The 13172-nt window shown below is 40.4% G+C and overlaps 1 protein-coding gene across 1 annotated transcript in view; it reads left to right on the forward strand.

Moving 5' to 3' along the window:
- The window catches only part of dync1li2 (dynein, cytoplasmic 1, light intermediate chain 2), an 81157-nt gene that overhangs the window by 22800 nt on the left and 45185 nt on the right, over nt 1-13172 (forward strand). The window contains exon 5 of the mRNA XM_043706535.1: nt 10558-10724. Coding sequence (XP_043562470.1) covers nt 10558-10724 — 167 coding nt within the window. The remainder of the gene's footprint in view (nt 1-10557; nt 10725-13172) is intronic.

Consider the following 13172-nt stretch of genomic DNA (forward strand, 5'->3'; position numbering starts at 1 on the left):
CATACACAGTCATTGCTACAGAATGTCTAATCCTCTGCATGGATAGATTACCATCTGAATGAAAGCTAGAAGCAGATTTACGTTTTTTCTTTGTCAGAATGAGACATGACGGGTAGTGCAGCATGTTCATGCTCACCAGTTGCACATAGTGGCGCGAGATACTCTTTGAATTTTTTGTCCTTTCTGAAGATACTGACTCTTGGAGGTGGGATCTAATGTAGCCACTTTCTACTTTTACATGTCCTCCTGAACTCAGATGGGCTGATTTTCCTGCATTTATTTCAGATGTTTTTATGTTCACCTTATAAAGGAGACAGCATTGCATTTTATCAACTCTCCCAGTGATTCCCTTTGTCCCTTATATACTTTCCTCTTTCTTGTCCTTGGCAACGATCTGGAAACTGCTGGACAGTGAGCAGGAACACAAACACTTGCTTATTTCCCCCTATTCCCTAGAAGGCTAAAGTACAAAGATTCTCGTTCTATTTTGTTTACTTGAGTGGTCAGTGTAACCAGAACAGACAAAGGATCAAATATGTTAGCACTTGATCTGAAACGGTTTACCAACTAGACCATTATCACGGTGCCATCATTGTAAACCTTCATGACAGTTTCATGACCGTTCTAAATATGCAATACAATATACGTAAATACCTATACTTTTTAAAAACTTGCCATTGCATCCTCACTGATGCATTGCTTTTGTCTCCAGGTACTGTCTCTGAAGCACATTGTTTCCTGCATGTTTTGTGCAGATTACTGATGGGATCTGGTGTAATTACACTACACAGTGATATTGCTTTCAATGTTTGCTCTTTTTGAAGCTAAAAATAGTGTGAATTCTTGTAGCGGTCATTGGCTGTTTGCAGTATTTTAAGAATTAAACGGTCTATTAAATGCAGTGTATCATTAAGCAATGACTGGCATCTGAGTAGTTCCAAACCAGTTTCCAAGTTATAGAATGGGGCAGATATATCAGAAGTTGATGGGACTTTTGTCTGTGGCTCAGTTTGTTTTGCTATTGTCACAGACACCTGGACCTTTCAAGTGCTGTCCAACTCATATAACAGGAATACAGTATAAATATTCAATATTTATAAGCTATTCTCAAAGTGTCCTGACAGAAATTAAAGTCAGTACCCCTCCATTTAGCAGGAGTGATAAGCGGATTAAAATTATTCAGGAAAATGTGCTTTGAAAATCCTTAATTCTCAACTTTTCCTAAACTAAGTGTAACAATAGGACAAGAAACACAGGTGCAAATTTCTCACAGGTCTTGAACTACTTTACTTGAAAGATGATCAGCACAGGACAAATGCTACTCAGAGAATGTTGCTGTTGTAATAGGACCTGGAGTCTTTGGCATGAGTATCATCCTGAACAGTAATCTATGAAATTTTGCAATGACTCTCTATCCACTGAACTATTTTCGAGGCTCAGGTGGAAATTCATAGTGTCTCATTTAAGAAAGTGGCCACACTTGGTTTAACTGCTTCAGAATTAGCACCCAGCACAAAAGACCAAGAAGGCAGTTTCTGAACCTGTGCTGATCTTGGCTAAGCTTGTTAAGCATTATGATTAAATATGTGAGATTGTTAGTTGCAAAGCAACGTTGACACTGAAGAAAAGATGGTTTCCTTGTGAATAGAGCTGTTACAGAGGGCTTTTCTTGTAGAACATGGAAATGTTTAAACCCTGCAGTAGTAGCTCATGCCCGAAATGTCGATTCTCCTGCTCCTTGGATGCTGCCTGACCTGCTGCGCTTTTCCAGCAACACATTTTCAGTAGTACAGCACTGCCAATTAAGTATAAGAAATTTAATGAGAAGCTGTTACTGCCAGTTTCTACTTAATCTGTATTAGCTGTCCACATAGGCTTTTAGATGCAAAACTCTGATATGAGTAAATAACTTTCTGCATTATCAGAAGGTAGTGCAAGTATCTAAAATTATATCTCATGACTGTCATAGTGTCCCACAGATAGAAAAGAGATGGAAAGATTTGGCCAATCTGTTTCAGGAAAGTCTTTTGCCAGAAGCATGATACCAAACTATAATATTTTCTGCATTCAAGTGAGCATGCAAGAGAGGACATTGGATCAACCTGTTTGCGATGAATAATATTTGTAACAATGTCAGGTTTCATCAGTCCTATATCTGTGATTGAAAATGCATGATTTAAATATATTAATGTCACTTTTAGAGTTTGGATTTTAAACTAATGGCATCATTAGTGGTGGTCTTTTTATATAAAGGGGTTATTAATTAGCTAGAGTGGTCTTTTGGTACCATGATTTTAAACCAGCATGTTTTAGAGAGCAAAATGATGAAAGGCTTCCTCGTGTGTTAATGGAAGCTTGTTCATATTATGGGGTTTATGAAAAGAGTGGGTAAGAAGGCACTTCACTTAGCGGAAGTGAGGACAAAGTGTTTTAAATTGGTTTAAAAACTTTTGACTTCAGTTTGAAAGTGACCTAATGAAGTTATAGAGTCATAGAATTTTACAAAACAGAAGGCCATTCTGTACCAGCTCTCAAAAGCTAGTCCCATTCTCTGGCTTATTTCTGTAGCCCTCTAAATTTGACACAATTAAATGTATGTCTATCTCTCTCTTGAAACCAAAATGGATGCAAGGAAAAATTCTTTCCAGAAAAAGAAGTTTGTTCAGCACCATTAAGGGAAGTTATCTCCAATGAGCATTTCAACTTCCAGGCTAGGTGGCGTTTGGTTAGAAATTTGCAAAATTGACCAAGTCCAAGACCTTAGTTGTGGCAGTTAAAGAAAAAATGCCTTGCAACTCATTGAACCTGAACTGAAAAGAAGCAGTTAAATTATGTGATTGTGTTAAGGAGTAAATGGGATTTTGTTTTACCAAATGGTTGAAAGCTTTTAAATGGTTATGAGGATAATTTGGTTTGTTTTGTTCTTTATTTTGTATGATAAACTTCTCTTCTATTGTTAAAAGTAAATCTGCAGCTTGGCATGCTTATGCTTTAGTGGAAGATTGCTATGTAAATTAAGAAACACACAATATGTCAAGCCAAATTTCATTCTGGGATCTGACTTGTACAGTAGCATCATCAGCTGCCACCCTAGATAATCTACTCAGGTCCTGGCAGGATTTAAACCTATGCCCCTCTGCGACGCAGGTAGGGTACCATCTCAGCCAAGTTGACACAGGTTGTGACTGAAATAAGGCTTTAGCATGTATTATTCTCAATCAACATTCAAACGTGTTGTGACACACTTTCAGCACAGATGGGATTTTAACCTAGACCTTCTGGCCCAGAGATAAGGACATACTAAAGTGCCATAAGAGCCCTGACCCTTCAGCAATTCTAAGTTTGTACTGTCAGCCCTATTACAGATTGCACACCCTTCATTTTTTTCGTTCTTTGACAGCAACTCCTTGTTATCTATATGATAGTTTGGACTTGGACAGAAGCCAAACTAACACACAATACAGAGTCTGTCAAATGGGAAGTAACAGATCTAATTATAGAGTAGGCCAAAAGGAAGTGACTTGATGTGTTGATACAAGATTGCTGCGTCCATTTCTTCCATTTCATAGAATGAAACAGACCAAAACCTCTGGCCATTGGCAACTGAGAGTAATTCAATTGTACGCTTTTAATTTGAAGAATATTTGAAAAGTGCTGGTGTTTTCATAGTGCTAATGCTAGGCTATGGAAGTACTTCATAAAGGAATTAATTTGGTTTGCAGTAATTGTCATCTAGATAAATAAAGCAGCCTCAGATAGTGTAAGCAGAATCCTGTGAACAATGAGATGAATGAAGTTCACCTAAACAAATAAAAGGAAATGAAAATTTAAGCAAATGAGGAGTGAGAGTTACCACAGTAACAACTGTGATAATACAAGGTTGTGGGAATGCTGTACTTAAATCATTGATTAGGATAGTCACAGTGTAAACCTTACTCATGGCCTGGATTTGGATATACAAGACAATTTCAGAACTTCAGAAATAGCTGCTAGCCCAGCTGTCCTAGTTCACTTAGAACAGTAACATCACTCAAACTGATGTAGAAAAATGCCCAGGTATGTCCAGTTCATAGTGTCAAAATGTGACCATGTCAGTTATCAATCTAATCTAATTCAGCAGCACAATGATGGAAAGTGTTGTCAGCATGACTGCTTAGTAGCATTTAGTTTGTAACTTGCTCATCGGTGCTTTATTTGGGTTCTGCTAGGATCATAACTTCAGGCTATGATCCAAATGAAGATAAAAGAGCTGAATTCCTGAAATCTGAGTGACTACCCTTGATATCAAGACAACATTTGACTTGAGTGTGGCATCAAGTAAGCTGCGCAAAATTTAGGTCAAGGGTTTGGGGAAATGTCTTCTGGTTGGACTCGCACCTAGTATCAAGGAAGATGATGTGTTATTTTGAGGCCAGTGATCTCTGTCCCAGGACAATGCTGCATGAGTACCTCAGTGTTATGTAATTGGTCAATAGCACCGTCAATGAAGTCACCTCAATCAAAAGGCCAGAAATGAGGATGTTTGCTGAAGACAGTTGAGTCTCCTTTGTAGTTAGTGTGATCAGACTTGTTTCATTTGAATTCCGTTGCCATTGCCGTATTTCTGAGATGTCCTCGCATGCAGTCCTTTTCCCAGAAAATAAAGTTGAGTAGCCTTTTGCACTGTACATCACAATTTTGTCAGGGATTCTATCTGTTGTTTTTACAACTCTTGGATGAATTTCTCAACTTCACTCTGAACTGGAGTGATGCTGAAACTGAAGGTTGAGCTATGAATGTTGCAGAATGTACCCATAAAATTGTTTAACAAAGTTCGAGGGCTGCTTTTTACTTGGATTATTTTCATATAACTTGATGCAAAATGCATCTTAAATCAAAAACAGAAAATGCTGGTAGCCCTCAGGATGTTATCCAGTACCTGGGATTGAGGTGTTGCTGATAAAGTCCAAGTCGATCTCACTATTCACACTGGCTAATTAAAGGTGTACACTTCTCAAAACTGGCTATGTACACACCAGTTTGTGTGTCATTAGGTTCTGTAGTCCTGAGTTTTTGATTAGATTAGATTACTTTTAGATTAGATTACTTAGTGTGGAACTAGCAGGGCGAGTGTCAGGTACGATTCACATGTAAATAAACAATGATTTAGTGAAGGGATACCAGCCTTCAATGATGACTTGAAATGTTGACCTGTTGCATACTGAACATTTTCTATTTTGATTGCATCGTTTTGTGGGTCTCGTGAATCAAATGCCCCAGACAGCAGGTAGGAATGAGGCACATATCATTTATACACAAACCTGAACCAAACACCACCACAAAGGCCCTTTGGCCCAACAAGTCCACACCGACCCACCGAAGCGCAACCCACCCAGACTCATTCCCCTGCATTTACCCTTTCACTTAACACTATAGGCAATTTAGCATGGCCAATTCATCTAACCTGCACGTTTTTGGACTGTGGGAGGAAACCGGAGCACCCGGAGGAAACCCATGCAGATACGGGGAGAATGTGCAAACTCCACACAGTCAGTCGCCTGAGGCGGGAATTGAACCCGGATCTCTGGCGCTGAGAGGCAGTAGTGCTAACCACAGTGCCGCCCACAGGCCATTACATATTTCAGTTACCCTGAATGTGGTTTCAAGCTTGATTTATTGCCTTTTATTTTAATTTTCAAACCATGTATGTATATCTATATATCTCTTTTTCTGTCCATCCCTCTGTCCTGGCATCAGGATGTTCCCAGATTGGCCACTGCACAGTGTAATGTAACACCCATTAAGTCAACTTCTAGAGAATCAAAAAGTGAAGGATAGGTTCAGATCCTAACCTTTACACATTTGAACACAAATTGGAGGAACTAGCAGCAACATTACAACTGAGGTGCCATACTGCAAGATAACGAGTTATTCAGCTTCTGTTACCAGGTACTTTGACCCTTCAATGCAAGTTAGGAAGGAAGTGTTGGATTACTGGACGTTTGCTGATAGTTGGACTGTGTGAACAATTTAAGTAGTAATTAACTGCCACTGTTAAATAGTTTGCATAATTTGTCGTTTTGTAAAATAAAAACCTTCTGCATAGCCATACTCAGCTATGTTATGATGGGAGCAGTTTGTGTTTTTCAGTGGTTTAAATAGTCTAGGTTGTGGGAGGGTAATGCTGGTGCACAGAACCTCATCTCTGCTTGATAAGAACCAGCAACACTTGCATAAGGACTGATCTCGTTTGAACCAAGTCAGCCCCAAATTGAAAATGCTTTAGTGTTAAGTTTTAGATGTCCTATCTTTCTCTTGTGGTTATGGTTTTGGTTTTGGGGCAGCATGGTGATAGTGATTAGTAATGCTGCTTCACAGCACCGAGGACCCAAGTTTGATTCTAGCCTGGAGTGATTCTCTGGCGTTTGCATGTTCTTCCTGTGGTTTTCTTCCAGGTGCTCTTGGAATGTTCAGGCTAGGTGAGTTAGCCATGGTTTTAGAAAGTGCCATGCAGGTTTGGGGTGTAAGTCTGGGTGGGCTGCTCTTTGGGGGTTTGGTGCAGACTTGATAGGCTGAATGGCCTCTTACTGCACAAAAGGGAATCTATGGTCCCAATAGATGATCTACATTCATCTGCCTTTGTGGTAGTGTTTGGTTCAGGTTTGTGTATAAATGATGTGTGCCTCATTCCTACCTGCTGTCTGGGGCATTTGATTCACGAGGCCCACAAAACGATGCAATCAAAATAGAAAATGTTCAGTATGCAACAGGTCAACATTTCAAGTCATCATTGAAGGCTGGTATCCCTTCACCAAGTCATTGTTTATTTACATGTGAATCGTACCTGACACTCACCCTGCTAGTTCAGAGACAGCTCCTAGAGTGAACAGAGCCCCTGACACTCATGTCTATATTTGCCAGCAAGGACTCTCTGATGGACAAGCTTAACAGCCCCAATCAGGAACTCTTATTCTGAGATCCACCTGACTGACCTCATTCCAATCACTGCAGTCATTTTCCATTGGAGCAATAGGTACATTTAGCTATCATCGTGAACAGTTTCACTGTTTTGAAAATATTTTTTCTCATCAACCTGATCAGAGATGTTACTTCGCATCTTCAGCCCAGGTGAGACTTGAACCTAGTCTCTTGGCTGAGAGGTTGGGATGCTACCACAACTCCATAAGAACCCTTGTAAGTTCATAATTGAGATATCTGAGAACTGAACCCAGATCAACTGCTTGGGAAGTGGCTGTGCTCATTGCTATACCACCATCACTATCAGTTTGATTATTTTGTATCTAGATGTGCTCATACTGTTATGAAGTTGAAGGCATGTACTGTACCTTTAAGAGAAATTGAATGCTGTTCTGCACTGAGATTACAAGAGCAGTCTCATAGTGTACTGGAAAATTGAAAATATGTAACATTTGGCTGTGAAATAAATAACTGAGTTGGTTGCTTTGACAAATAATTCAAACTTAACCAATCTGTTTAAATCATGCCCCAGGATACTAAAACCCCATCAAGTTGAAATTTATTGTTTTTGCCAACGTCGAAACAATGAGACAATCCGATGTTGGGGTTATAAAAAAAGGCAGGAATTTTGAAAATCGGACAGAGCAACTGCCATAGAGAGAGAGAGACCCAAAACGTTGAAACACTCCCAATCAAAGGTACCTTTTCATATGAAACATCATCACGGTAAAAAGCAAGAAGACAACCCAGGGAGATCTTGAGCCGGAAGAAGAAAGACACAAAAGATGACAGCTGCTGTATGGTTTTGAAATTAAGTTGATGTAATTTTAGTAAGTGTTTTATTGGAACAGTGTGTTATAGAGTTGGGGGCAGGTAATCAGTTAAGAGAAAGGATGACTGAGTTGTGAATAGTTGTTTAATGTTCACTTTTAGAGTTAAAGAATTAATTGATGTTATTTTCTTTAAGTCGTGGAATTTGAGAGCTCTGTCACTTATACCTTAACAGATTATGAGGCGAGGTGAGCTTTTCTGGGTGTTAGGTTTAATTAGCAGAAGGGCTCACCATTGTGTTGTAACAGTACACACAACTGTACACTTTGTTCCCATCACCAAATCAAATGTGGTACTTTTCACCTGTTATCCACTGCCATTAAATCGTAGCTTGACAGTTGATTTATATTTTCTGATCTACTTGTTCAGCAATGTTGTTGCATACCTCTCTGGAGCAACTGGGTTTTGAACCAGGAAGACTTCCTGACTCAGATAGGGACAAGAGCATGGTGCTACCAGAGCCTTAAATTAAACCTCAAGCTTTTCATCCTCATGTCCTTAAGATATCGTTTGCAATTTTGTTAAAGCTTGACCGTTTACCCACGTTAGAGGTGGGGATGTTACCACTGCACCACAAGAACCCCTGAGCTTGAATGTTTGTTTATATTTTGTCTTATCAACCTGTTGAGAGATGTTAAGGTACATCTCTGGAGCTAATGCAATCTGAATCTGGGGCATTGCCACTGCACAGCAAAAGCCCCCAAGTACCTTGGGTGGCACAGTGGTTAGCACTGCTGCTTCACAGCGCTAGAGACCCGGGTTCAATTCCCGCCTTCGGGCACTGTCTATGTGGAGTTTGCACATTCTCCCCGTGTCTGCGTGGGTTTCCTCCGGGTGCTCTGGTTTCCTCTCAGTCCAAAAATGTGCAGGTTAGGTGAATTGGCCATGCTATGTTGCCTCTAGTGTTAGGTGAAAGGGTAAATGTAGGGGAATGGGTCTGGGTGGGTTGCTCTTCGGAGGGTTGGTGTGGACTTGTTGGGCCGAAGGGCCTGTTTCCACACTTTAGATTATTTACATTAGATTAGATTACTTAATCTACCTGTTCCTACTTTTTGTGCCCTTTTTAATCAAGCTGGTCAGAGATATTTTGATGCATCTCTAGACCAAGTGAGACTTGATCCTGTGTCTCCTAGTGCAGTGGTAGAGACATTACAACTGTGCTACAAGGCCTGAGCTTAACTGTTTACACTTTACCATTGACCACACCTGACCCAGGTGAGAGAGTGAGAGAAAAGGGAGCCTCCAGTGGAAATAGGGGATGAAGGAAGCAGGAGATGACAAAGGACAGAGGAAGCTGCAAAGATGAGGTTCGGTGAGGTAAGAGCAAGGAAGAGGTTCTAAGGAAAAGAGCAATTTTAAGCCTGTCAACCAAGAAATGCTCAGCTAAATGAATTGCTTTAATTCTGTAGTTTAAGGCTGCAACTAGTCAAGAACTACTATATGGAGCAAAGTGCCATGGATGCGATGATGATGAATACTGTCAGTTGTTAAACTTGTGAAGTCGATGATGCAGTGAGAAGAATTCTTTGCTGAATTCCTTGTTAAAATATTTTTCCAGTTTTGTGTATGCACTGGAAACTTATGAGTTGTGATGTCAGCAATCTGGAAGGTCTTTATAATATTGACTTTGTGTGTAGAAGAGTCAATTATGTTGAAAACTTTCACTGGTTTATGCCTTTGGTCTTTTGCCAATGTATGTGCTATAGTTTCTGTGAAATTAATGTCTACCTTGTGTTGTGGCTTAGTGTTGATGGAGGATTAATGATTGAGTATATTGATAAGTTATTCTAATTCTGGTGTTGTTTGCGAGTCCCAATGTCCCAAATGTCAACTCAAATATAGAAGTACTCCTACTATGTGACTGCATCATCTAAATGAGTTAGTGAGAATCAAAAAGAGCTCCTAAATCAAGAGAAGAATTCAAGACCAGCTCTCCAATAAATACATATGTTGACTCATGACAATTATTCTGTTGCATTTGTCAGTCTAAATTATTTGCTTAAATCTTGGGTGGAGCAAATAACCTGAAACTTCTAATTTGGAGCAAAGGTGCAATCATGTTGAGTCAAACTGAGTTATATGAAGGCAGTGACAGAATGAGTTTTTTTTTTAATGCAGATAACCTGAGCATTTTTGTATTTAACCAACTCCCCGGAGAGAAAATAAATGGTCTAAGATTCAGAAAATGACTGGAATATTTATTGGATCACAAATCATATCTGTGGTCAAGTAAGTTAATCACGATTGAGTGTCTTGTGCTCTGGGTGTATCCAAAACATGATATCTCTGAAAACTGAAAAATCAAGAATTCCTTTTAGGAAATAAAATGTATTTCAATGGTCTGTGACTAGCTTCTTACAACTAGATTTCACATTTTAACCAGTAAACTTGCTGGAGGTTGGGAATTCTTTAAATGGCTCAAATAGCGAGTACTTAACGTCAGGCAATATTAGAAAATTCATAACCTTAACTAAAGATTAGAAAGCATAGCCTTTTCCCGACAGGACAGTGAAAATATGGAATAGCACACTGGGATAGTGAGCTACATTGTGATGTAGTTGCCTTTTTTTTGAGACAAAGGAACAGCTTGTATGATTGTTGACGTGCATCTTTTTTGAATCGTGAAGGGGAGAGAGAAGAGGGAAAGGACCTTCTGGATTGAGTGGTATAGAGAAAGCTGGCACCTGATCTGAAATGGACTGAGGGATTAATGATCCAAATAACTTTTTTTTTTGCTCTGAATTTTGTCTCATGTCATCTTGTCTCTAGTGGTGAAGGAATTCCAGGAGTATGTGGAGCCTGAGGAAGGATCTCATGGGTCCCCGCAGAGGAGAGCCCCAGTGTCTGGTCAGGAAGATGAGGAGGTGGTTTTGCCGCTGGGCGAGAATGTACTGACGCACAATCTGGGCATTCCGGTACTGGTCGTCTGCACAAAGGTAGGATTGTTATCCCATGAGGCTCAACGTAGCAAAAAAATCTCAATGTCCTGTTGTTTAAAAACTAAGTTACACTGGAGCTTGTTTAAGGTTTTTTTTTAGCAGCTGGAGTACTGTTCCAGTGCTCGAGGAAAACTCCTCTCAAATACAATAGATTTTTTTATGCAAGAATACTTGTTGATTTTGTACTAGTGATATTTTAGACAAGTAAATCTTTCGTTTATTCTTGTTTATTGACATTTTGAGCTAGTAGTAGACAGAGTACAATTGGGCTCAGTGCCTTTAAGAAATATTGTGTGTGTTTGTTGACGAACAGGAGGATTGTGCCAGGTCTTGATTTACCCTCAATCCCTGTCCAGATTAGGCTGTCTTAAATTCAGCAACTTGAGATTCTGGCTGACTGCCATTACCCATAAAGCGCAGCCCCATCCTGTCTTCAAGAGGATGGTGAATGCAAATAGTTATCGCCAAGATGACATGCAGTCAGGAGATAAGCAAGAATCCTTTCGAATTGGTACACAGACCTGAAATGCTATCACTGCTCAAGTTCTCTCTCAAGTTGCATGTTATTGCAATTCTCTGTACTGATGTTCACTGTTGTTATTCTGTAATCCAAGAAATTCTGACCTAACAGCATTATAGGTTACTTTGACCATGAGGACTGCAGTAGTTCAAGAAGGCCTGCTACTACTACCTTCAGTCAACTGGGGATGGTAGTGTTAAGCCATATCCTCATGAAAGATTTTTTTTAACATGTTTTGGTTGTTGTGTATAGGTAAGATGTAATCGCAAGGATTAGTGGTTCAAGAAAGCAGCTCAGTACTACCACTTTCCAGGGCACTAAGGGAGGAGCAATCCATGCTGGTCCAATAAGCAACACCCACATTTAAAATGTAACAGAATATTGGTTAGTGGTGTGTCCCCGCCTGCCATTCTTGCGAACTTCTAAAAAAAAAAGGCAGTAGAGTCATAGAGATGTACAGCATGGAAACAGACCCTTCAGTCCAATTCACTGCCACCAGATAGCCTAACCTATTCTAGTCCCATTTACCTGCACTTGGTCCATATCCCTCTAAACCCTTCCTGTTCATATACCCATCTGGATGCCTTTTAAATGTTGTAATTGTATCAACCTCCACCACTTAACCTAGCAGCTCATTCCATACACAGTGTGAAAAAGTTGCTCCTTGGGTCGCTTTTTAAATTTTTCCCCTCTCACTGTAAACCTATGCCCTCTAGTTCTGGACTACTCCATCCCAGGGAAAAGACCTATTTATCCTATCCATGCCCCTCATAATTTTGTAAACCTCTATAAGGTCATCCCTCAGCCTCTGATGCTCCAGGGAAAACAGCCCCAGCCTATTCAGCCTTCCCTATAGCTCAAGTCCTCCAACCCTGGCAACATCCTTGTAAATCTTTTCTGTACCCTTTGAATTTTCACAACATCCTTCCATAGGAGGGAGACCAGCATCGTACATGCTATTCCAAAAGTGGCCGAACCACTCCTGGACAGCCACAACATGACCTCCCAGTTCCTATACTCAATGCTGTGACCAATAAAGGAAAGCAAACCAAATGCCACCTTCACTCTCTTATCTACCTGCGACCCCATTTTCAAGGAACAATTGACTTGCACTCCAAGGTCTGTTCAGCAACACTCCCCAGGGCCTTTCCATTAAGTGTATCAGTCCTGCTAAGATTTGCCTTTCCAAAATACAGCACCTCCCATTTATCTAAATTAAACTCCATTTGCCACTCCTCAGCCCATCGGCCCATCTGATCAAGATCCTGTTGTACTCTGAGATAATCTTCTTCGTTGTCCACTGCCACTCCAGTTTTGGTGTCATCTGCAAAATTACTAACTGTACCTCGTATGTTCACATCCAAATCATTTATATGAATGATGAAATAGTGGACCCAGCACTGATCCTTGTGGTGCTCCACTGGTCACAGGCCTCCAGTATGAAAAGCAACTATCCACTACAACCCTCTGTCTTCGAACCTTGAGCCAGTTCTGCATCCAAATGGCTAGTTCTCCCTGTATTCCACGAGATCTAACCTTGCTAACCAGTCTCCCATGAGAAACCTCGTCGACAGTAATGACCCTTCTACCCTGATTCTTTTCTCACTTGCTACCAACCTGGAGTGGGTTTTTGGGGATGGGGGAGCACAGGCTTGCTGTGGTGGTGTAGTTTGCGTGTAAAAGACATGTATCAGGGTGATTTGGAGACAAAACCCTGAATGACTCCAGTTCTTGGCTGTTCCTAACCTGGAACATCATAATTGCATGACTGCTTCAAATGAGGTCAGCTAACTCTGCGTGTACCAGTGCATGATCCCAGTCCCAAAGCATAGCTGATAATACCTTCATGTCACGCCTGGTCTTATTCTTCCCATTATTGAAACTACAGTGAGAGCCAGAGCAGGTAGTGATTAGCAATAAGTTTG

Source organism: Chiloscyllium plagiosum, chromosome 17 (genome assembly GCF_004010195.1).
Source record: "Chiloscyllium plagiosum isolate BGI_BamShark_2017 chromosome 17, ASM401019v2, whole genome shotgun sequence".
NCBI classification, from domain to species: domain Eukaryota; kingdom Metazoa; phylum Chordata; class Chondrichthyes; order Orectolobiformes; family Hemiscylliidae; genus Chiloscyllium; species Chiloscyllium plagiosum.